The sequence below is a fragment of the Manis pentadactyla genome, chromosome X (assembly GCF_030020395.1).
Source record: "Manis pentadactyla isolate mManPen7 chromosome X, mManPen7.hap1, whole genome shotgun sequence".
Lineage (NCBI taxonomy): Eukaryota > Metazoa > Chordata > Mammalia > Pholidota > Manidae > Manis > Manis pentadactyla.
The window spans coordinates 26,321,017-26,348,326 of NC_080038.1; the positions used below are offsets into that span (position 1 = coordinate 26,321,017).

The 27,310-nt window shown below is 34.8% G+C and overlaps 1 protein-coding gene across 6 annotated transcripts in view; it reads right to left on the minus strand.

Annotated features, from left to right (window-relative positions):
• DMD (dystrophin) overlaps positions 1 to 27,310 on the minus strand; it is a 2,193,636-nt gene that overhangs the window by 1,202,475 nt on the left and 963,851 nt on the right. For all 6 annotated transcript variants that reach the window (XM_036917975.2, XM_057495970.1, XM_057495969.1 and 3 more), the window contains one exon: positions 26,386 to 26,568. In XM_036917975.2, coding sequence (XP_036773870.2) covers positions 26,386 to 26,568 — 183 coding nt within the window. The remainder of the gene's footprint in view (positions 1 to 26,385; positions 26,569 to 27,310) is intronic.

Here is a 27,310-nt window from a genome sequence, read left to right on the forward strand (position 1 = left end):
TCCATGATTTAAAGGACTTCTTTCTCAATATAAAAGTTTCAAATGGGTTGTGGATACTGGCTCATTATGACCTAAAAGGTCAAAGAAACTCAAGAAGAAAAATGTACTATATGCCATATTATTATGATATATTCCTTAAAACTACATATATATCTGATGCAAATATGTTATATAGAAAACATGTCAGCACAAAGTCTAAAGAATAAAAATAGACTAACACCTAGAAAAAAAGTAATACTATGATGGAGCCATTTTTTTTTTACTCCTTTAGTGTTAAAAATGAAGGTGTGCAAAATCTTCCAAGTTAAGACAAAATTATTTATTAATGATTTAAAGCGAGCCATGATAGGAAAGTCTGTTCATTTACATCTGAATATCTTTCCTCAGATATTTCTTAAATATTATAGATTATTTAAAAACACTAACACAATGTCATATAAATCTGAAATAGGACTACAGGCTTTATAGATAAATGACATGGAAATGGAAAGAAAGACAAGTTTTCTTACACAGGCAACTCACTCTCCTCTCTCTCCTAGTCTCAAAAGGTCTTCAGAGAAAGACAATTAAGTTTCTTTCTAGGGATCATTACCATAAGAAGGACAGTTATTTTTATTTATTTTCCCTTGATCATTTGTAGAAATTAAAAAGCCTTAAAAAGGCAAATCAAAAGATCAAATTTAGCAAAAAATCCTGCATTAATCCACAGAGAGAAAAAAGACTCAAACAGTAAAGCATACAGAAAACAAGACTATGACACAAGATGAGATAGGTATGGGTTTAGTCTCCTGTTCACAATTCTGGATATACATAAACGGCTTGGCAATTCTAAGATTCCAATAGTACTCAGCTTTACATGCTTTAATTAAGTCACTGGAGAGAAAGGCTGACTATTCAGCCCAAAGAGTCCAAATGGATTGGCTATGATCTTAGAGGAAATAGCCATGAGAGAGAGTGTTTGCTCTTAGCTACCCTGCCATTTATTGCATCATCTGGGAATCTGCCTATGGGAAGCTACATAATAAAAAGAAGGATCGACCCTCAGATGGTCATTAAGTGACCGATTAACAAACTCTATTAAGCTTTTAATTTACCCCTCTTGTTCAAAAACAATAAAACACACTAAATACATGAAATAATCAGTGTAAAATATTGCAGAAAATCTTCCTTTATAGCCATATGACTTATTTTCTAAAATTAGAATGGAATTTTTTGGTGCAGGGCAGGCTGTCCATGAGAGAGATGCAGGTGACGCTAGATTTGCAGTTTTTAACTACACCCCACTTTTAGGAGGCCAGGCTGGGGCTGCTCATTGATCTGCCTCATGCTGATTCTTCCCTTCCACACCATCAAATTTACTGAATTCCTCAGGGTCAAGCTAAATTACCATCTAATTAAACTGATAAACTGAATCTTGATAATGTGTTAATGGCTTATAGTAGTTTAAAGTGTTATCCTTTACAGGATAACATTTGCATTTTAATAAGGATTTTCAATAAATTAACATAAATTAGTAAATTGGTAGAATTCTAGTCATTAGGATGGACTGTGAGACAAGTGAAAGAAAAGGGCTTTGGTTCCCCCAAAGGCAAGCACCCAACACAAAAGCACCAACATATATGGCCTACCTTGTAAGAAATCACCAGTAAAAGTAACATGCTAATGCAATAGATAAGGCTAAATGTCCTAGGTATCTTACAATGTAAAATAAACGCAGCAAAGACTTATGCACAGTACCTCCCATTGAGTAGGTTATCAAAAGTACTTGTTGAATAAATGAATAAAGAAACTACCCACTTAAAAGGATGATTTTTAAAATAGATATTTGGCTAGAATTGCTGGCATTACAGTTATAATGTAATTTCCATTTTAGAATTCCCAGAATTCAAACAGAATTTCCTCATTTATTAATTTAATTTTCACTGGCAAGATTTAAAAGATTTCTGATTTAACTGTGCCATATTTATATAATTTAAGGTACACCAGCTAAGTGGTATTATACATATAAGTCTTGGCTCCTCAGTTACCTCTCAGATATTAATTTAACTCATTATATGTGAACAAAAAAAGAAGCAATTATTTGAAGTATAAATACAGATAAATTTAGGAGATATTAATTTTAATCCCTTCATGGAAATCCACATTGCCTATTAGCAGACATAGGCATCAGAGAAGACTTGCAGTCAAATCTTTTTAATGCTTGCTAATGTCCCAAACTTGTCACAAAAAAATTTATTTATTTTAATTTAATTCATATCTATTTTTTGATAGTAAGCTATCCCAATGTATCAGCTTAAAAAAACCTGGCAAAAGAATTTTTTTCAAATGTTCACATGTGAAAATGAACACACATATATATTTAGCAGTGTGGAAATACACATTAACACAAGAAAAATAAGTATGGAATTACTTTAAATTCTGTAATTATATTTCACCCTACTATATCATTTAATATCTATTGCCCGGTGGATCTTCCAGTTTAAGTGGATTGTGCAGAACAGACTCACAATATTATTCATTTCTATGTTACACTTCTCAAGCATCTCAGAAAATGTGGTCATCCTTTATCTCAATATTATTTAATGTGGCAACTAAGTGCCTATTTCTGAATATGCATGTGCCATAATTCTGATTTTGAATGAGACGTTTTTTAGAAATATTACAGGAAAGATACCTGTAACTGCACTGTCGAACATGATAGTCCTTAGCCACATGTGACTATTTTAAATCTGAATTATTTAAAAGGAGCACAATTAAACTTTTTACTTGATATTAAAAACATAACATGGTGCTCAATTTTTAATAAAAGAGAAAATCAGTAAAGCAGAAGCTAGGACCTTTGTATGTGAAAATTTTTAACAGTAGCACTGTATCTATCAGAAAACAAGTATTGTAGCATATGTAGATCAAGAGTTTACCTCATGAAGGTGATTTAGACGGGGCTACTAAATCTGATTTAAAATGCCAAAACCTTAAAATTTAATTTTCTGTTATACTACATTTGATGGGTTTTATTGAACTGCTAACATATTGTTTTCATATGTACAGACTCTATCTCTAAGTAACCTCATCAGTTTTGATGAGGTTAATAAAAGCACCTATTATCAAGTATATAAATTATATATGCATGATTTATCTGTCGAAAACTTACTAATTTATGCATATATTTATATGTATGTGTGTGTATACATCCAAACAAAAGTGTTGAGATGATGGGAATATAACCTCATATACACATTTTGTCTGCCTCACAGCTGAGGAGACTCAACCTGCAAAATAACTGTGACTATCAAAATCTAGAAAAATACACACATCAGCAACTCAAATTACAGAAAAAGCAGTGCAGGCAGAGAAAGATCATGAACTGGTAGTCTTTGAAAGATGTGTGAAGTCTGGGATGGAAACTATGGATCTGGTGATTTTCAGGAGTGTATGGGGGGGTGATGTGTGAGAGACAATTGATTTAAGAAAATTTATTTGACCTAGGAAGGGGTCAGTTCTTGCTGGTTTGCTTCATTCAGTCATTACAGGACAGTGGCTGCACTAAATGGCTGAGGACAGCCTTATCCCCCACCTTATGTTCATGAAATCAAGATACTTTCCTACACATACACTGGGAGGTTCTGGCTTGTTAACCTATTCTTCACCAGAGAAAAAATGTTCCCATTATCTTTGTTGCTTCTCAAACAACACTACAGTGGAACCCCCAAACCTGCCTTGCAAGTATGCTAAGAAATTTCACACCCTTTAATTTAATCATGAAGGAAAGAACAAACACAGGGTATTTCAAGAGATACAAGAGACTGAAGCAGGGAAACAAATCTGAGAGTTCATATGAATAATATACTAGAAGAAGCAGAAGATGAATCTAATAAAAATGAAATGAGCAGCATTATAAAGATGATAGTACTAGAGCACAGAAAGCCTGGTGCCTGGTTTTAAGAAATTCAAGATGATTTGGAAAAGGGTATGATCATTGCTGAAAAACAATTGTGGGTTCTGGACAATCAAGCAGAAGTATCCCATGACATAGAGAGAAACAGACATTGAAATCATAAATGAAAAGATAAGAGAATTGAAGGATAGAGTCAGGATCTCTAATATGGAAAGAATATAAGTATCAGAAGGAGAAAAGAGAACAGATGGAAGACAAGTAATTATTAAAACAATCGCAAGACAAAATTCTTCCTGTGTGAAAAAAAAATTCTGATTTGCTAAAGTAAAAAATGTTACTCAAGTGCCAAGAAGGATTAAAGAGTAACTAAAAACACATATTTAGAAACATTTAGAAATTTTTGAATTCCGAGGGGTGGGATGGGAGACATCTTACAGAGTTTGAGACAAAGAGAACAGTTTAAATTAAAAAGGAAGGAAGGAAGGAAGGAAGGAAGGAAGGAAGGAAGGAAGGAAGGAAGGAAGGAAGGAAGGAAGGAAGGAAGGAAGGAAGGGAGGGAGGGAGGGAGGGAGGGAGGGAGGAAGGAAGGAAGGAAGGAGGGAAGGAGGGAAGGAGGGAGGGAGGGAGGGAGAGAGTGAAGGAAGGAGGGAGGGAGGGAGGGAGAGAGGGAGGGAAGGAGGGAGGAAGGAGGGAAGGAACCTGGACTGGCAAGGCTCCTCACTGGCAACAATAGAAGACACAAGATAGGGGAGTTCAGAAGACAATATAAACTGGAAGACAGTGGTCCACAATCTATGGAGATGATTAAAATAAGAAGGATAAATTCAAAATGCTATTATTACTCAAAGAATCCGACATTATGACCACAAAGGAAAGAGCATTTTGAAAATGCACATATTAAAAAAGTATACATCCTTACATACTTTTTTGGAGGGAATTTCTCATGTATTCAAAACAAATGAAAAGTATAATAAAAATTTCTAAATGGGGGGAATTGGATACAGAGTACAAGGAAACAGCACATATATATATGTGTGTGTGTGTGTGTGTAAACTATTTGTGGCTTAAAAACATTGACTACAGTATGAAAAGATAAAATTAAACTGTAAACATTTTTTTATTTCAGAGGGAATGGAAGGGGCAGTAGGGAGAAATGGAGAGGACTAATGTTTTCTTAATGTACTTTTGTATTAATTGAGCATTTTAAACTAGTATTATATTACACTTGAACATACAGAGCTCTGAAGTAGTATTAAGTCACAGAAGCAAAAATATAGATCGCAGTGGTAAACACAGTAATTATGTAACCTGTTTATGAGTTGTTATGGCCCCTTCCAATTGGCTTTAACATAGCAGACTGTTTTCACTTAAATCAAAGCTGTAGGAAAGCACATACTATTATATAACTCTGAACACTATGGAAACAGACAATGACAAAATGCTTAAAAAAGCAGGATGGGAGGAGATTCAAGATGGCAGCATAAGAGGTGAGACGGAGAACTCCTCCCAAAACCACAAATAGTACAAAAATATAGTTAATTAATACAACTAATCCTAAAACAGCAACAAGAAAGAAGGCTGAACCAGACTTCATAGAGACCTCATGAACAGAGCAGACCTCACAAAACAGGGTAAGTACCAAAGCCTTGATCCGGTGGGACCCAAGCCCTTCCCCTACCCCAGCTCACTGGCAGCAAGAAGAGAAACAGAGAGGGGAGAGGGTAGAAGCCTGGGACTGCTGAACACCTGGCCCTGGAGATCTGCTTTATGAGCAGAAACCTATATTGTGTGGTGCTCTGGATGTTGGGGAGCTTGGACAGGCAGAGTGCTTGAGGGACGAAGATTTGGGCTGTTTGAGGATGAAGGGATCCATATTTGGCCACTCTGTGTCAGAGGAAAGGCAGGCAGTCTGAGAGGCTTCCTGGCAGCAAGAGGGCTGATGAACGGGTGGGGTTTGCACGGAGCTTGCTGCACAGGGGAGGGGAGAGCAGGACAAGGTTACCTGGGCATGCTTGGCCCAGCTGGTTGGGAACTTTGAGGAGCTTCAGGCGTGCCATCTACCTGGCTCCCTACTCACCTCCAAGGCCCCCCACTGTGAAATGCACCCTGCAGCACCTTTCTCCTAGCCTGCCAGCACATGTTCACAAACCAGCAGTTACTGTGCTGGCGTAAGGTCAGCCAGAAGGAGGCCCCACCTACAACAGCTAGAGACATAGAGACACAAAGCAGAGAGGCTTACACCTGTGTGCTTGGCCCACTGGCTCTGACACTGGAAACAGGCAATGCAGACGAGAATCAGGAAACATGTCTTTCCTCTCCCCAGGCACCAGCTCTGCTCCCCTACGACCACCCAACCTCACTCTAGGGGCTGAGCAGCTCCAGAGGCTGGAGCTTCTGGGCACTAGTGGGCACCACACAGAACTGTGAAACATCAAAAGAACATGGTTCAGACCAAAATCTCACAAACCCTACAAAAAGGGCCAAATGAATCTGAACTCACCAATCTTCCTGAAAGAGAGTTCAAACTAAAAATTATAAACATGATTATAGAGGTACAGAAAAATATTCAAGAACTCAGGAACGAATTTAAGTCAGAGATTCAATCATTAAGAAATTCCATATCTGAAATGAAACATACAATGGAGGGATTTAAAAGCAGATTAGATGCAGTAGAAGAGATGGTAAGTGGAACAGAAATTAGAGAAGAGGAATACAAAGAAGCTGAGGCACAGAGAGAAAAAACAATCTCTAAGAATGAAAGAATATTGAGAGAACTGTGTGACCAATCCAAACAGAACAATATTCACATTATAGGGGTACCAGAAGAAGAAGACTGAGAAAAAGGGATAGAAAGTGTCACTGAGGAGGCAATTGGTGAAAACTTCCCCAATCTGGGGAAGGAGATAGTCTCTCAAGCCATGGAGGTGCACGGATATCCGATCACAAGGGATCCAAGGAAAACAACATGAAGACATATAATAATTAAAATTTCAAAGATCAAGGATAAAGACAGACTTTTAAAAGCAGCTAGAGAGAAGAAAAGGTTACATACAAAGGAAAACCCATCAAGCTATCATGGGACTTCTCAACAGAAACCTTACAGGCCAGAAGAGAGTGGCATGATATATTTAATGCAATGAAGCAGAAGGGTCCTAAACCAAGAATATTCTATGCCGCAAGGTTATCATTTAAATTTGAAGGAGGGATTAAACAATTTTCAGGTAAGCAAAAGCTGAGAGAATTTGCCTCCCAGAAACTACCTGTGCAGTGAATTATGGACTCCTATAGATGCAAGTATTCCTAAGGGTAAAAAGATGTCACCCAAGGGATAGACAAAGAGTACAGAATATGATTCATAACATACAAAGAATGGAGGAGGAAGAAAAAGGAGGAAAGAAAAAGAACCTTTAGGTTGTGTTTGTAATAGCATATGAAGTGAGTTAAATTACACTGTTAGATAGTAAGGGAATTACCCTTGAACCTTTGGTAACCACAAATCTAAAGCCTAAAATGGCAATAAATACATACCTATCGAAAATCACCCTAAATGTAAATGGTCTGAATGCACCAATCAAAAGACATAGAGTTACTGAATGGATAAAAACACAAGACCCATCTATATGCTGCCTACAAGAGACTCACTTCAAACCCAAAGACATACACAGACTGAAAGTAAAGGGATGGAAAAAGATATTTCATGCAACTAATAGTGAGAAAAAAGCAGGAGTTACAGGACTTGTATCAGACAAACTAGACTTCAAAACAAAGAAAGTAACAAGAAACAAAGAAGGGCATTACATAATGATAAAAGGGTCAGTCCAATAAGAGGATATAACTATTATAAATATCTATGCACCCAACACAGGATCACCTACATATGTGAAACAAATACAGAACAGAATTAAAGGGGAAAATAGAATGCATTCATTTTAGGAGACTTCAACACATCACTCACTCCAAAGGACAGACCAACCAGACAGAAAATAAAGAGAGAGAGGCACTGAGTAACTTATTAGAACAGACAGACCTAATGTACATCTACAGAACACTCCATCGAAAAGCAACAGGATGCACATTCTTCTCAAGTGCACATGGAACATTTTCAAGAATAGATCACATATTAGGCCACAAAAAGAACCTAAGTAAATTCAAAAATACTGAAATTGTACCAACCAGCTTCTCAGATCACAATGGCATGAAACTAAAAATAACTTACACAAAGAAAATGAAAAAGCCCACAAACACATGGAGGCTTAATGACATGCTCATAAATAATCAATGGATAAATGACCAAATAAAAACGGAGATCAAGCAATATATGGAGACAAATGACAAAAACAATTCAAAACACAAAATCTTTGGGACACAGAGAAGGCCATGCTAAGAGGGAAATTTATTGCAATACAGACCTACCTCAGGAAAGAAGAACAATCCCAAATGAACAGTCTAAACCCACAATTAATGAAACTAGAAAAGGAAGAAAAAATGAGGCCCAAAGTCAGTAGAAGGAGGGACATAATAAAGATTAAAGCAGAAATAAATAAAATCGAGAAGAATAAAGCAATAGAATCAATGAAAGCAGGAGCTTGTTCTTTGAGAAAATAAGCAAAATAGATAAACCCTTAGCCAGACTTATCAAGAAAAAAAGAGAGTCTACCCAAACATAAACAGAATCAGAAATGAGAAAGGAAAAATCAGTTCAGACACCACAGAAATAAAAAGAATTATTACAGAATACTATGAAAAATTACATGCTAACAAACTGGATAACCTAGAAGAAATGAACAACTTTCTTGAAAAATATAACCTTCCAAGGCTGACCCAGGAAGAAACAGAAAATTTGAATAGACCCATTACCAGCAAAGAAATTGAACTGGTAATAAAAAAACTACCTAAGAACAAAACACCTGGACCAGATGTTTTCACTGCTGAATTTTATCAAACATTTAGTGAAGACTTAAGACCCATCCTCCTTAAAGTTTTCCAAAAAGTAGAAGAGGAGGGACTACTTCCAAACTCATTCTACGAGGCCAACATCACTCTAATACCAAAAGCAGGCAAAGACACCACAAAAAAAGAGAATTACAGATCAATATCCCGGAAGAACATAGATGCAAAAATACTCAACAGAATATTAGCAAAACAAATTCAAAGATACATCAAAAAGATCATCCATCATGATCAAGTGGGATTCATCCCAGGGGTGCAAGGATGGTACAACATTCGGAAATCCATCAACATTATCCACCACATCAACAAAAAGGACAAAAACCACATGATCATCTCCATAGATGCTGAAAAACCATTTGACAAAATTCAACATCCATTCATGATAAAAACTCTCAACAAAATGGGTACAGAGGGCAAGTACCTCAACATAATAAAGGCCATATATGGCAAACCCACAGCCAACATTATACTTAACAGTGAGAAGCTGAAAGCTTTTGCTTTAAGATCGGGAACAAGACAAGAATGCCCACTCTCCCCAGTGTTATTCAACATAGTACTGGAGGTCCTAGCCACGGCATCAGACAAAACAAAGAAATACAAGGAATCCAAGTTGGCAAGGAAGAAGTCAAACTGTCCCTGTTTGCAGATGACAAACTGCTTAAAGCAATGTACATAAAAAGCCCTAAAGAATCCACTCCAAAACTAGTAGATAGTAGATCTAATATCTGAAGTCAGCAAAGTTGTGGGATATAAAATTAATACACAGAAATCTGTTGCATTCCTATACACTAATGATGAACTAGCAGAAAGAGAAATCAGGAAAACAATTCCATTCACAAGTGCATCAAAAAGAATAAAATACCTAGAAATAAACCTAACCAAGGAAGTGAAAGACCTATACCCTGAAAACTATGAGACACTCATTAGAGAAATTAAAGAGGACACTAACAAATGGAAATTCACCCATGCTCGTGGCTAGGAAGAATTAATATTGTCAAAATGGCCATCCTGCCTAAAGGAATCTACAGATTCAATGCAATCCCTACTAAAATACCTATAGTATTCTTCAATGAACTAGAGCAAATTGTTCTAAAATTAATACGGAATGACAATAGACCCCAAATAGCCAAAGCAATCATTCTCAGGATTGCTCCCAGCAGGGGGAATTATGCTCCCAGACTTAAGCTCTACTGCAAAGCCACAGTAATCAAGAAAGTTTGGTACTGGCACAAGAACAGACCCACAGACCAGTGGAACAGAGGAGAGAGCCCAGATATAAACCAAGCATATATGGTCAATTAATACATTATAAAGGAGCCATGGATATACAATGGGGGAATAACAGCCTCTTCAACAGCTGGTGTTGGCAAAACTGGACAGCCACATGTAAGAGAATGAAACTGGATCATTGTCTAACCCCATACACAAAAGTAAACTCAAAATGGATCAAAGACCTGAATGTAAGTTATGAAACCATAAAACTCTTAGAAAAAAATATAGACAAAAATCTCTTGGACACAAACATGAGCAACTTCTTCATGAACATATCTCCCTGGGCAAGGGAAACAAAAGCAAAAATGAATAAGTGGGAGTCTAACAAACTAAAAAGCTTCTGTATAGCAAAGGACACCATTAGTAGAACAAAAAGACATCCTACAGTATGGGAGAATATATTCATAAATGACATATCCGATAAGGGGTTGACATCCAAATTATATAAAGAGCTCACGCACCTCAACAAACAAAAAGCAAATAAGCCAATTTAAAAATGGGCAGAGGAGCTGAACAGACACTTCTCCAAAGAAGAAATTCAGATGGCCAACAGGCACATGAAAAGATGTTCTACATCACTAATCATCAGAGAAATGCAAATTAAAACCACAGTGAGATTTCACCTCACATCAGTTAGGATGGCCAATATCCAAAAGACAAACAGCAACAAATGTTGGTGAGGATGTGGAGAAAGAGGAACCCTCCTACACTGCTGGTGGGAATGTAAACTAGTTCAACCATTGTGGAAAGCAGTATGGGGGTTCCTCAAAATACTCAAAATAGAAATACCATTTGACCCAGGAATTCCACTCCTAGGAATTTACCCTAAGAATGCAGCAGCCCAGTTTGAAAAAGACATATGCACCCCTATGTTTATCACAGAACTATTTACAATAGCCAAGAAATGGAAACAACTTAAGTGTCCATCAGTAGATGAATGGATAAAGAAGAGGTGGTGCATATACACAATGGAATATTATTCAGCCATAAGAAGAAAACAAATCCTACCACTTGCAATAATATGGATGGAGGTAGAGGGTATTATACTCAGTAAAATAAGCCAGCCAGAGAAAGACAAGTATCAAATGATTTCACTGATCTGTGGAATATAAGAACAAAGAGAAAACTGAAGGAACAAAACAGCAGCAGACTCACAGAACCCAAGAATGGAGTAACAATTACCAAAGGGAAAGGGTCTGGGGAGGATGGGTGGGAAGGGAGGGATAAGGGGGAAAAGGGGCATTACGATTAGCAAACATAATGTACCGAGGGGGACACAGGAAGGGCAGTATATACAGAGAAGACAAGTAGTGATTCTATAGCATCTTACTATGCTGATGGACAGTGACTGTAATGGGGTATGTGGGGGGGACTTGATAATAGGGGGAGTCTAGTAACCATAATGTTCAAGTAATTGTACATTAACGTACCAAAATAAAAAATGAAAAAATAAAAAGCAGGATGAATGCAATTCTAAAAGAATTTTAGAAGATCACCTAAAACAACATTGATGGCCTTCACTGCACAGATACTGAAGATTCCTGACAATGACTGGAGGCTAATTTTGCACATGAATAAAAGAGAATTATTTTTAGGTGTTTGAGGTTCCTGAATATCAGTGAGGAATCTTAACAGTAAATGGGAAGTTGTGCTTTTATGTTAGGGCATCCAATGTTAGCTCTATTTTGACTGATACAAAGAGCTCAATGTTAAACAGCTAATTAAAATAAAAATAATTAATGAGAAAAATACTCAAGCCAAAACAGATATTTAGCTAAGGTTACAATGACCAATAAAATATATTTTTTTTGCAATTTTGAAATAACTGCTTCAATGCCTCTCATCCATTCTAAATTGCTTTTCTTAAGCTGAAGTTTCCCTAATTCTTTGTCCTGACATATAAAACTCTGCTTATCTAAATGTCCTTACTTTGAAGAGGCACTAACAACCTTGAGAAATTAGTTATAAAATTATGTGACCTAATTCCACATGACATGAATTTGATAACTACCCCACACTCTGTTCTTTCAAATATGCACAATTGTTTTATATACCTATAATGAAAAGCAGGAGTTACAAAAACAGAACATTTGGAACTGGGCTGAAAAATGGAGAGTGAACTATAAAACTTACTATGTCATTGAATTTAGCAGGCATTTTTTTCAAAGGCAAAGCATATACTTTACAAAGTAAATGTACATATGTAAATATTCATCAGTTTTTTACAGTTAATATGTATGTATGTAAACATAGTTACATGTACATGTGCATACACACATAGCATAGCCAGGTGATACTTAGCTAGGTAGATGTATATCAGCTTGCAGCAGTATTTTGTGATTTAGGAAGCTGATATGTGGTATGTCATGTGTTAAATGTTTTTACATTTACTACATGAGAGATGGATTTTTTATTACCTAATATTATTTGGAAAGAAATTGTTAACATTCTTAAATTATCCATGCTAATAGTAAGTCAAATAAAATAAATAAACACAAATCATCTCCTCCTCTCCTTTGTGTTGCTCTGTGCTGAAGTGTTTCTCAAGGCCATGTGTACCTGTACCCTTATATATAGGTCTGTTTTTTTCCCTCCCTTCCAGGATGCAGCTATTATTTCATATTTCCATCATTTATTCTTTATCTTTTTGGCTTCTAATTTACTGGGGGAAGAAAAACAAGAGAATAAAGTTTATTAGAATTATCTCTATAATCGGTGAAGTTTTTTTTTTTTTTAATTTTCTAAAAAGGACCTGAACAGTCTTCTCAAAAGTGAACTCTGGACTTCCTGAACGTTATCATATCAAATCAGGGAATCCTGAGGCCTTTTGTTCTACTCCCTTCCTGCTTCTTGGCTGTGTTCCAGGTAATTCATAATGATGTCTACACCTGACCACTGAATAAAGGAGGTGGTGCTATGTATATAGAAACTACTGTGTTTAATGTTACTTTTTAAAAATGATATATGTTGTCAAGTTATAAATAACTTTGTAAAATATAATAGTCACTGAACAAAACTATTTTTTTTTCTTACCAAAGATATCATCAATTCTTCCTTAGGCTTTTGTTAAGTTTAATGACACCTTAGTCTTAATATGCTCCACTTTGCAATCAAGATAGTTTCTCTTGAAAGTCTGTTCTCTGTCAGTGTTCTAGAAGATATTATTACCAGTGCATTATCCCATGGCAAGAATTCCAATATAACATTGAACTGTTCGGCCAGTGCATTTTCAAGTTTTAACTCTAAGAAACCATATTCATACAGTCACTTTTAAATTCATTTTAGATCATATATTCTAAAAGGATGATTAACTGAGGTCTTCACATACCTTCTGTTTCTTAAAAATCTTTGTGCAAGCATCTAAAATAGAAATAAAGTGTTTTTGTCAAATTAAAAAAATAATTAATTTTTCACTCCTCAAAACTTTTCAGAGTACTAATTTGCTTACTTTTGTACCAAAACAGTATTTTAAGTGTAAGAATTAACTAAAACGATGACGGTAAAAGCACTTTGTCACAAAGTAATTGTCGTGGCTATTTATTTGAAAATTAAGAATATAAAAAGTGCATGCCTATTAATATAAATGCAGTGGATTTTTTTTAACTTGGAATCTTTTTGGTTTCAATTTTCAATTTTGAAAAGTACAGGAAAGGTAACATTTTTATGTTAAAGCAAATTAATTTAATTTGTGGATATCAAATAGCACTACCAAATCATGCTATTACAGGGTCTGTACATCTTTGAAACAAACAAAAGGAGGATTTAAACCCAAAGGATGCAAATATTTATAAATAAGCATATGCTGAAAATATATTAGGTAGGTGTGATACTCTAAAACTACCCTTTGTGCATATTGTTCCTCACATGTGACAAAAGAAACTCCAGAATCTTATTCCAAGGGATAATGCTTTGGGGCCAGTATTTATTGCCTGGAAGGCCATGAGAATGGGAGGTAATCATAGGTTTTAGTTTTCCTTTCCTCATTCTCTAACCTTCAAGCAGCCAACATAGAAATCTGGCAGGATGAATGCCACTTTATGTGAATAAGTTTCTCCAAATTGATGGTTCCCAGACTTCATTTTTAATGGGCCAATAAGATATTACCAAAAATGTCAGGGAACTTCACGAAGCTCCAACCTTTATTTTTTTTCCTGTGAAGGACACTGTAATGAAATAATAATAAAAAAAGAAAGAGAGGGGAAAAAAAGATGAAAGAAAGGTCATGTTCATACTCCACGCCACTGTAGAAAGCCATACTTTCAGAAGAAAGCATAAGTCTGTATAAATTTAGTTTGTGAAAAGCTCAACATATCTGCTCCTATTGTTCCTTTCTTGCTGACCAGTGAAAACCGTCAGACACTGGTAAATTTGTGTGGGGCACCAATGATGTAAGAAAACTGAGCAAATAACTTTTAAAATTGTGTAACAAATTACAGAAGAAGATGCAAGCCATTCATTCATTTATTTATTCAACATATTTTTATTGAACACCTAGTACTGGTCGAATCTATATATTGGGAAAATACTAGTTTCAAGACAGACAAGGTTTCTGCCCTTGTGGAACCTACATTTTAATAGTAGAAAACAGGTTATAAACAAGTAAGCAAATAAGCATGACTTTTTCAGACTGTGGTAAGTGCTATAAGGGGAATAACGTGGCTGATGTTTTAGGGCAAGATGCAGATGGTGAAGGGAATGCTGTGAGCTACATCAGACAGGATACTGAAGGATGTATTTGCTTTACATCCTGCAAGATGACAAGAGATCAGTGGTCAAAGATCCAGAAAGAAAGTCCCAAGAAAAGGGAACGATGATTGCAAAGGCTGAAATGGAAGACATTTGGGCAAGTTTGAAGAAGAGGAGGCCTTGTGGCAGTACATTAGAGAGGCCATTTTCCACCAGGGCGGCAGTATATGCAAGGCTCTAGCTCTCTCAAAATAATTCTCCACATAGGAAATAGTCAAGTGTATCTGCTTATGAGGCAAGAAACTAGCAGAGTATGAATGATATTATTCATATATGTTTCATGAATATTTGTGATTGCCTAGATACTAGTCAAATCACAAAGTCGGAACTTTGTGCAGATCACAAAAGGAGTTATAAACAGTGTAGTTTACTATATTTGTTAAAGAAATAATTTATTTATATTTTACCAGCCAGACATTCTGTTAGTTAAGAATGTTCTAACTATTATGGAAAACTATTTTCATAGCTCTCCTGGAAACTTTCCCAGTTGATTTATCCTGGCAATAAATGCCCACACATTGCTATCCAGCTAAACAGCTAATAATGCCTCTAAGTTATGAATTGATCTAAACACCTTAACCTTATATAGACATGAACTCTTGGTTTTCATTTTATCCAGGCACCTTTTATCCATGGATTAGTCACCACTAAATATAGTTTTTCTTTGCTTTACATGTGTTAAAATAGTCATTTAAAATTAAAAAAATGTGAGAATGCAATCAGCTTGGACTTTCATTTAGTTCTCATCTAGATAGCTGTCTACTACTCATTCAGTACTACACTCAGAAGATTAAATAGACAAAAGTGACAATTATAGAAATTAAAACTATATTGTGTAATTAAGTCTCTGTGAATAAATGCATTTGTATTATTTTTAAATGAAGCTAAATTTCAAGTACATTTTAAGACTTTGAAAGCCATTGGCTCATAAAGAAAGGCAAAAGACATACCAGATAACTTAGCAAACTTGAAAATATTGTAACCCTTTTTGTTTCAGGAAAATCAAAGTTAGGAAAACTATACACTTGAACTTATTTTATTCATCTGTTCTAAGAATATGTTCCATACAATGAGAGTCTTAAGTAATCACTGAAGAATCAGAATGATTCACAGATGGTGCAAGAGATTTAATTATTTTTAACCAGTTGTTCTAGGCATGCTCAGAAAGATATTGCCAATCCCACTGCAAAAGCCATCTGAGCCCCCATCCAGCTGGCGTTCCATATTTTGAAAGCAAATTTAGATTGGAGAAAATTACACTTGTTATTGTTATGTTGCAAATGGAGGTCAAATTGCTGTGTATAAATTCTTGTAGTTTTTTTTCTCTTCATTGTGCGAGTTATATTTATCAAATATCACATCTTTTATATGATTGGTATGGATATGCAATGTTGTTTTACATTTTGTGTTGTCTGGCACATAGGAGGCACTAGATAAATGTTTATTGAAGGAAAGAAATACCAATTCGGTGTATCCAAAATAAAACTTGAGTTTCTTTATAGACCTCCAGTAAGTGTATGGAATTCGAATTTCACTGCACCCTTATCATTATTAGGAGGTTCTCATTAAAAACAAAAAAGAAAATAAACCAATATAATAAAACAATGGCCCACAACTACCAAAGAGTCATCAACAAATCTCCTCATTAATTTCATAATTAAAACTGTATCTTGATGTTAGAATCTTCACCCTTAATTTTATGGGAACTCAAGCAAGTTGCTTGACAAATTTTAATCTGTTTAGGTCGTTATAATAATTAGAGACAGTCTTTGTAAAGCTCTAGTCTTCCATACCTCACTGGCCTCGGAAGTATTTTGTTATCTCACAAGAAAATAACTGATATTCATAATTATTTCCATTAGACTAAGAAAAGAAAATCTTTGCTTAAAGTACTTACAGTAAGTCACAACCTGTTCTAAAACAGTTCTACCACATGCAATTATTTTAAAAGTATTGTCATTACAAGGAAGAGAATATTAACTTTAGTGAAACTAGCCTGATGCCAAAAATGAGTTATATTCATTCTAATTTTCTAATAAACTTCCATAATAAAACTGCACATATCAATGACACAACATACTCAATTTTGTGTTTATAACCATTATTCATGAAATACTTTGAAAGTGCAGCCTGCTACTTTAACTCAGGGGAGAAGAGCGGTCTGGTATAAAAATGTAGTGGCCATCAGCTTATTATACCTGGTATTAAAGTCATGAGACTGAATGAAATCAGGCAGGGATTATAAATAGAAAATGGCAAAGAGCTAAGGACTAAGCACTGAGACATTTCAACGTTAGAGAGTAAGAACATCCAGAGAAAGGTAGGAAGTGAGCGAGGTGAAGAACTCCAAGCAACTTGCCTCTCTAATTTAGTGTCACTGATGGCCAGTATTTTAGTTCTGTTTTTGATACATAAACTAGACAATTTTATATATAGCAAATATTTCTTTAGACTTTTCCATTTCTTCAGCATTTTCTTTCTTGTCTTCCTTGCAATCCTAAATCTTCCATCTGGGGTCACTCTTCTTCTGAAAAACCAATCCTTACACGCATACATGCCATAGAATATTACAGTCTTAAAAATGTTTTTAATAACCTTTTACTAACATAGGAAAAGACATATCACATAATGCTCAGTGCAAAATAAAACGAACCAAACCTGGGACCCTTTCCTGAAAATCTCTTGCTAGTAAACTCTGTTTTTATTTGTCCAAGAAGATCTTTATTTCAATGTTATTTTCAAAAGACAGTTGCTATGATTTTACAATTCTACGTTCATAGGTGGTTGTGCTTTCATCATTTTTGAAGACTTTATTCTACCACCCTCCAGCTTTCATCACTGCTTGAAAATCAGCTGTCATTATGCATGCCATTACTTTCTAGGTAATCGGTCTCTTCAGCTGTGTTTAAAATTCTCTGTTTTTGGAATTTATAAGTTTTGTTATGACGGTATGTGGATTTATTTCTTTTTCACTTCTCCTGCTTGAGATTTTCTGATTTCCAACCTGAGTACTGGGACTTGAATCCTGGAAAATCCTCAGTCATTATCACTTCAAATACTCTCTTTTGTCCTTCACTCCATTTTTTCCTTGTATATTTGAACTTCTTGCTCCATATCTTTTCCTCTTTTTTCATATTGTCTATATTTTGTCCTCTCTTTACTGGTTTTAGGAAATTTAAATCTTACAGTTCTGATTCTCATTTCTGTTATATCTAATCTGATGCTTAACTTGTCCACTGAATTATTAATTTCAGTTGTTACATTTTTCATTTTCTAGAAGTTATTTTTGATTCTTTTCAAAACTTCTTGATCGTTATTTTCTTACTATCTCTTGTCCCTAATTCATACTTGAGAAGCAAACCTTTTACTACTTTAAAAATATTAATCATACTTATTTTACATTCTGTGTCTGATTGATTCATGATCTTCTGTCTTTGGGAGTTAGATTCTGCTGCTTGCTTCACATGAATTGCCATTTTAACTTTAAATGCATGTTCTTAGAACTTTATCTCTGGAAATTACTTAGATCTAGATTTAAGCAGTGTTAAACCAGGATTATTGGTATTTGCTTCTCTTAGGTTCATGTGACACTACCAACTCGGAACAGCTTAAATTTTTGGCTTTTGGTCTGTCAGGACATCTAACAGTGTGACCAACACTTGTGCATATTGTCCTTCAAACCAGTGACCATAATAAAAACATTCTGGAACTTCTTCAACATCTTTGGTGGTTCATTCTCTCTTTATTTCTCTTAGAATGGAGTTACTGACTTTATTCTGAGACTCAAATATTAGTCAAAATTGCATGGGTAATGAGAGATGCAGGATATAACCCTAAATTTTCTTATTCCAAGTGTAAAAGTAATTATGAAATATCAGTTCTTTGAACATGGGTGGGATCCACTCCATACACAGTGGCCTAGTCTTGAATTTGCAATGGTAATACAAGAGAAATGTGGAGATTTTTTATTGATTAATTTATTATTGGAACTTTTAATTCATAAGCCACTCTTGCAGACAGATGGATACATTTTTTATATGGCATTTACATATTCTCTATGTTTTGACAGGTTTATTTTAATACATTTTGGGATACAAATGCATTTATCCAATTCATGGACTCATGCCTTCCTTAAGTTCTGGGAAATTTTTAGTCATTATCCCTTAATGTCTCCCAATTCTTTGTTTCCTCTTCTTTTGTAATTATATTAGACGTAAAACTTATTCTTTCAGTCCGTCCTTAGCATTTTCCATATTTTTATCTTTATGTAGTATATTCTAATAAATTCACCATAACGACTTTCTCATTTTCTCTTCATATTTGTTTAATGAGGTGTTTAACACATATCCTTAGTTTTTTATTTCAGTGACTAGCTTTTGGTTCCTGGAAATTTTATTTGATGCATTATCATCATAAATACCTGTGCATTTTTCTGTATGGTGTCCATACAAATTAATGTCTTTCATTTCTGGTATCTGTTAATTATTTTCAACAGATTTACTTTAGAATAACCAATAGTTTTCTTTCAGTTTCATGAAGCACTAATGCTCTTGATCAGGATGTTAGATGACTCGAAGTCACAGCGCATGTTTTCCCCCTGCGGGTTGTCATATTTCACTGTGAACCCATCTTCAGTGCTTGTTTGTCCTCGGTGCTCTCCCCAGAGAGTGATTTATTGTATGGTTCTGTGAGAAGACTCCAAGGATTTCACCAATCTGGGAAATTTATGTCAGCTTTTCAGTTCAGGAGTCCGGAGGATGGTGGTTAGTGTAGAAATTCAGATGCCCCACACTCAGTTTCAATTTTGACAGATTTTTTTTTTCTTCAACTAGAATCCTTGACAGATGAATTAGGCTTGTAGGTAAGATTGATCTAGTCACCCTCTACACGCTGAGGGAAGTTCTGGAAGGTTGTATGTTTTGACAGGGTTTTCATTTACATCTCTATACTAAGTGTGGAAGACCACATATTTTTCTAAGAGGTCTTTAAAATTTTCTTCTAACCATTAGACCCTCCATCCAGGTGCCACATGAGATGATGTGCTCATTTACAGTAACTAGGAAGAGGGGACGTTCCACCATATACTGTGAGCTCACCTATGCATTTCAAACTTTTTAAAAATTTTATTGCATTCAGAATTTCCATGCATTTGAAATGAAGGGTAAGGGAATCAGTCAGTCATCTTTCCAGAAGTTGATTCTGGCTCAACATGGTCTATTTACTAATTAATCATTAAACTGATTCTCTCATACAAATAGAGACTAGAAAAAAGCTACAGCAGAAATGGCAATATGTATTATAATCATAAAAATCTAGAAAAACATGAAATCTTTTCTAATTTATTTCTTAACTCATGAGAGATGTTAATTACAAAACTGAGGCTGAGAGAGGAAAATTTTACAAGCAGTTACCTCCTGGATAATTCCCCTTAGCGACCATTATTAGTGTTTTATATATATTCACAACTCTGTTTACTAAAGAATATTCTGCCTCTAAATTAGAAAATGATTTATGTTCACAAACTTTTGAGGTATCTTGCATTGGTACCCAACAAAATCTTTGTTGTTGTTTCAAGGCAAAGAAAAATATCTGTGTGACAATTACACAGAGTATGTTTCTCACTTATGTTGGTCTCAAAAGCTACCATTATGTGACAGGAGGAAATTCACAAAAATGATGAGTAACAGAGTATCAGCTCTACATTCAGACATTATTTTACATAAGGTGATGGCAGTCAGCTCTGTGATTACTTTTCTTGTACATTTCTGCTTCATTTGAAGAAAATCCAAAGCAACAAAAGCATAATGGTATAGTAATGCTTTGCCCAAATTTTTTTCAGAAGAACACTAGTTCTTGAACAACTACTCAGACAGGAATCTTATCATAAAACTGAAATGAAATTTCCTCCTTAGTATTCCATCTATCCAGATGTGAAGGTCTGCAGAATCTATTCCCCCTGTAGAAATTCATAATCACATTTACATATCAAAAGCCCTGTGAAATTCTAGAGTAAGGAAACTTTGTTTAATCCAGTCCTTCTCAAACTTATTTGGACACTAGGTATTTTTCTTTCTTTTGATGAACTCTCACAGTATTTTGGGAAGCACTGAGTTCAACTTTCATGTCTTCTGTTTCTTACATATGCCCTTGTACAAAACTCATTAAGTTCATTTAAATGAATTTTCCTTACTATAAATGGCAATGAAAATAATACTTCCTCAAGATGGTTATCAGAGGGATCAAACTAGATGTATTTGGCAGGGACCAAAGCAAGTAGAAGCTCTTAGGATTTCCCTGAAAGGGTAATGAGCAGCAGGCTTCAGGAGCTCTCGGGCTTCACCAGGGAGAATGTAGTGCAGGTAAGAAAAGATTGGAAGCAAGGATGAGAGGCTGTGAAGTAACCCAGATGAGAGATGATTGGGCTGGACTCTAGGGTTTCCACAACACAGACACCGAAGAGTAGTCTAATTAAAGAGGCATTTTGCAGGCAGAGCCAGCAGAATTTGAAATTAATTATACAGATAAAATAAGAGAAAAGAGGAGTCAAGGATGATGGCTAGCTTTTTTACTGAAGTGAAAGGGCTATTTACTAACACTTGGAGAGCTCGGTAGGAGCCAATTTATGTAGGGGAGAAAAATCAATGATTCTTGACTTGGCTTTGCTATGTTTGAGATGCCTGCCAGGCATGCACACTAAGTTGAAAAAGAAGTAGTTTGATATAAAATGATGAATATCAGCATTATTTACTTGGTATTTGAAGCCATAGTATATTGAGGGCAAGCGAAGTTGCATTTTAAAAAGGGACATTTCTTTTCATTCTTCTACTAAGGTGTTTGTTTCTTCCTTCAATTAATTAGTTAATTTAATTATTCATTTACTTCTTTATTTTTGCTTCCCTTCCTGGGATAGCTTAAGCATGTATGCCTATTCAGGAAGATTACTAGATTTTTTGCTTCCTAGAAAGATGCTAACTGGCAATAATATGCATTGAACACATTAGGCCTAAACCCTGTATTTATTGCTGCCATCTAGAACAAGTCTGTTATTTATTGAATTCTTTACGTGGGAACAGATCACTTCTACATCCTTATAGTGCTCTTTGTTTTCCTTTGCAGTATTTGCTACAGTTTTAGTGGCTAATTACAAGATTTAAAAACTTCCTTTCAATATAAAATGCATTTTATATAGCTTTATATAGCTTGCTTCTTCTTTCCCATTTCATTTTCCTTTTTACAGTACTATATTATTTTGTAATTTTCACCAAGAATCTATGGCAATATATGATTAGTTTTTGTATATATGAAAATATTTGTATGTCTGAAAATATTTTGCCATGATTCATGAATCACAGTTTACAGGACTTTTGAAAATTTACATTGTCTTCTGACATCTATTATTGATAAAAAGTCTGCTGTCAATGTTGTCATCCTGTAGGTATGCTGTCTTTGGTCCTCAATAACTTTTATGATACCTCCCTGATCACTGAATGTTATGAGTTTCATTCAGACCTAGCTAGGTGTGAACTTGTTTTTATTTATTCCAGACTGATTGAGCTTTATTATTCAATTTGGGGACTCTGGTAAATTGAGATTTATTCAATTTGGTTAAATGTCAGTCATTTATGGAAATGACTGCCTCTTCCTTAGGCTCTCTACTTTCTCATTCTGGAACTCTTTTCTGTCATATGTTGGAGCTTTTTTTCTGTGCTCTACATCTTCCAGTATTTTCAGCAAAGCAAAATGTTCCTCAGCATCTTTCAATACATTCTATTTTCTTCTATAATGAATTCACTACTTAAAAATTGCTTGTTATTTTAATACTTTTAAATTCTAGATTTTTTAATTTTTCAAGTCGTCTTTTTCACAATTCAAAGTGGCCTGATTTTATTGTAAGAATTCCATTCCATTCTTTGAAAAAATACTTTTGAGCATTAAAAACACATCATGTCCTTTTCTGATGGGCCTTTTATCTCTAATTTCCTCAGATGTACATCCTCCACTTTGTTTTGTGGGTTATTTTTGGTCATCTGTTAACACCATTCATGAAAACAAACTTTTTCATATCCATTGTCATTTTAGTCTGTGAGTTTACCTTGCTCAGTAGTTCCACATGAGCCCGGCCTGTGGCGGTACCTTGACAGTGCAATTTTGTGGTCATATTTTCTTGCCTCTCTGAGATTAACTTTCAAATGCTACAATTAAGCTTAATAAAAATTACAAATAATTTTATATTAAGGAATTTTCAAAGCCTTCATTTATTTTTCTTCTCCTTTACCTTCCTGTGGAAGGTAAGAATTTACATAGGGCTCTTTTATGGAGATGTCTTCCTTGGTAGAATCACCACCTTTGCATGAAATATCCTGCAAATATTTTGTTATCATAGACAAAACTGCCTGCCCGAGGATTATGGAGTCAAATTTGCAATTTACACTGAAAATATATCTTTTGTTGTTAATAACACTTTAAACCTATGAAACAAACTGGGCCTAATTCTCATGATCGCTTATAAAGATATTATGATTTTTTTAAATGTCTTTTCCAATGAAATAATTTATATACAGAAAGGGAAAGAAAAAAATGTTTTATTAATTGTTCCCCAATCATGCAGCAGGTGTTTTACTAGCACTAGCATACTGCATTATCACCAATGCTCTTACTCCCATTGTACAGATAAGGGAAATCAGGCTGAGAGAAATTTCTCCATGAGCACACAGGTAGTAAATGGAGGCACTAAGATTCATAGTCAAAACTCTTCACCCAGAGAGTGGTCTTTTTACTAGGCCACACTGCCATTAAAAACCTCCTGTAGAAAAATCCCTTATCTTCAGTTTAGTCATTGCTTGCTCTACTAAACAGCAGTTCTCTAAGCCAACAGGAACTATATTACACATGTCCTGTATTCCTAATGAGAGCAGGGGCTTCAACCTGCTGAGTACTTGAAGAAAACTGTACTTGCTTTCTCTCAGTGTTCCCTTCTTTAGGGTCTCCAAGTTTACCCTGAGACAAAATGCCAGGTCTTTCCTAAGCTTTACTATTTCTGCATATAGCATTAACATGGGCATAGCTCCCAAAGTACAATAATTATATACTGCCTAGTCCATTTCCGAGTCTTTATCTTTGAAATAAGGAAAATTAATTTCTCATTTTAAACTCAGCTCTCAAATGTTAAGCACTTGATAGTACTACCTGCAATCTTGAATTGCTACTGCTAAGATATGGAAGACTAACTAAAAAGTAATGAGTCCAAATGAAGGTTAGGGTTTATATCTAGGGAAAACTGAAAGCGATGTTTGAGAGAAAGAAAGATGAGAAAAATGGGGAATGGAGGGGGAGCTAAGGAATTTTGAAGCTATGACTGCCTGTGCTGCATCGAGCTATTGTAGCATTATTCCAAACCTATCTTTGGTTAAGCTGTTTCAAATGGCCTCATTGTAGAATAATTGGGAAAGATGACTATAAGCAATAGACATGTGAAATATATTAGTATTTATATATTAGTAATTGGTAGAATATAAAGATACATACATCTTAGATCTATCTTGTCATATGTCATCTTATAGGTCTAATTAAAATCCAAAGCCAAATATAATTGTAATATTAAGTTGATTATTCTTCATATGCATTATTATTACTTCTATTATTGTGTAAATTCAGAGTTAACACAAAAATATTTTCCCCATTCCAGGCACTTTCTCAATTTTGGATCTTTCAGATATAAAATCAAGAAGAAATGATTTATGAGGAAAATATATCTTAGCATTTCACTGTAGTTTATTTGTAAAATTTTATACTGGTTCACATATTCTTGCTTTATTTCACCAATAATCATTATGTTTTACAGATATTTGTTGAAAATCTGCCATGCGCAAGGATATAATGGCATTTTAAGAGGGTGGTTTATGGAGATTTTGACTCTGTATCTATTTAACTACAAAAGAGTTAATACCTTACGTTGACCTGGCTGAAAAAAATTTTAATCCTGCATATAGGGTATGTCAAGATGTGGGGACACTGGAATGGAGAAATCAGTTAGTAGTAAGACAATTCAAAGTGAAAGGCTTCTCCCGGATTGATCTATTAAATTGAGGCAAAATATTTTACTGGAATTTTCTTTATGGTTGCCTTAATATTTCAATTAATTTTGCATCCACATGGACTTTCTGTTAGCATAAGCTTGAGTGATTTATGACACATTATGTTCATAACATCTAATATGAAGGATAATAGGCTGAAACGGACATTCAGCTGGAATTGGACTCCACATGTAACACAGTTTCAATATGTCTTATATTACTTCTTCCAATTTCTCAGAATATTTAGCTGCTATTAAATCTCAGGGCACTGTATTTCACAGAAAACAGTGTATTCATGGATTTTTGTAATGAGTAAAAACAAATAAGAATAGTATGCAGTGTATTTTTCCTTGGCTAATAAACAGTATGAACTAAATTATATGCTTATAAAATAATAATGTCTAAGACACCATATTTTAAAAATAACCCAGATTAAATGGAATCAATAATATCACATAAGAAAATATCCCCCCCCAACTCTCATGTATGGGTTGAAACAAATCAAATTGTCATTTACATAGGTCAAAAATGGTTGAATAACTGCTGGTTTCATACAATTCAACCTAAGATAACTTACAAAGGCTTTTTCTAAACTTGGACATCCTGGTTTTGGGAGGAACACTATCTTTGCATAATTAAGGAGTGGTGACCATTCCTCTACACTGTACAGTATCTCCAATAAGAATAAAAAATGTATCTGTTAGAAAATCACTACGGTTTATACCCTGTTACAAAGAGCTAAGACCAAGCTTCTGATTATGAATTGCCTTTTTAAAGAGAGAATCACGAAAGTTCCATCCAGTTGTTTGAATGTAGAGCAGTTGTTCCTTTTCTTTTTGGCTTGTAATATTTCAGTAGTCAGAATATTTGATATTTTTCAATCTGCTATCAGTTATCAGCCATCTTACTAGGCATCCAGTTCTTCTAATCAGCCTTTTTCACCTATTAAGTAGCTAAGCCTGGTATGAAAACTAAACTATTCTTTAAGTCAATGAGAAAAGGCCTTATGCAAGTTGATACAAGATGTTTCACAAAGATTTATTTTTTACCATATATACATTAAAAAGTAAAATCAGCATGGGATGGTCTCAGGAAAGCAATACATATTTTTGGATTAGATGCTGAAAAAAAGTAAATGTATGATAGAATTGACAAATTCACGTTGCCAATGTTATGAAAAAATGATGTGGCAAAGAAAATTAAGATGCATTTTCCATTTTGGATAAGGGGCTGTTTCCTATGAGTTGTTAATTTGTTATGTTTTTAATTTGAAAAATGAACCACTAGTGTTACAGAAGCCCAAAGTGAGGAGGCGAAACTACTCACTTTCAGAATGTGTATTGGAAGTTTGAAATTGCACCCAGTTTTTTTCTTTCTTTTTGTTAGTAGGCCTCTGTTATTAGAGTAGTAGTTGCAAACACGTACGTGGGTTTGCCAGTAACAACTCACAATTTGTGCAAAGTTGAGTCTTCGAAACTGAGCAAATTTGCTCTCAATTTCCCGCCAGCGCTTGCTGAGCTGGATCTGAGTTGGCTCCACTGCCATTGCGGCCCCATCCTCAGACAAGCCCTCAGCTTGCCTACGCACTGCATTCAGCTCCTCTTTCTTCTTCTGCAATTCACGATCAATTTCCTATTGAGTAAAACCAATACAGGGCCCAGGGCAGTTAGCTAACCACATCAACCAACCTGCAAGCAGCACATCTCTCAGAAATTTTATAGGCTGTTGTCATTTTATTGTCATTTTTCATAATTTACAAATATGGAAGCCATCACTGTCATCTTCACCCAAGAATCCAAATATAATTTCAGTTATCCTTCGAATGCTCAGTTTTAGATATTCTAACTAAGAAAATACTTCAATTGATCTAACATATTTCTTTCTTCTCAATTCCTCTGGGGTTTTGGGGGTTGCCCTAAATTGGAGTGATTAACTCATTATTTATTAGGGACCATTCATATAGAATATAATTTAAAGGGTAAGTGAATAAGGTATTTATTTCCTTTTTAAAGTTTTGAGGAAATCAACAGAGAATGAAGCAAAATAAAAAGTGTAAAATAACAACAGAAAAAACATCTTCAGACAGTATGCAAATAAATCTAGACAGATTTGACACTGATGTGTGAAGATGCTCTGATGAAATGAATGTGCTAACATGAGAAAGAAGTCGTCCATATACCGATAAGTCATTTGTTCATCTGGAACAAAGATACACAAAGTCAATTACAATTTTACCAGAAAACATATGACATTTCTTAATTCATTTTACATTGTCTAAAAACAAAACATTTTATCCACTCAACATTATGTCAACTAGAAAACATTAAGTACAATACATTTACTAAAACATAACACAATACAAGGAAACACATCA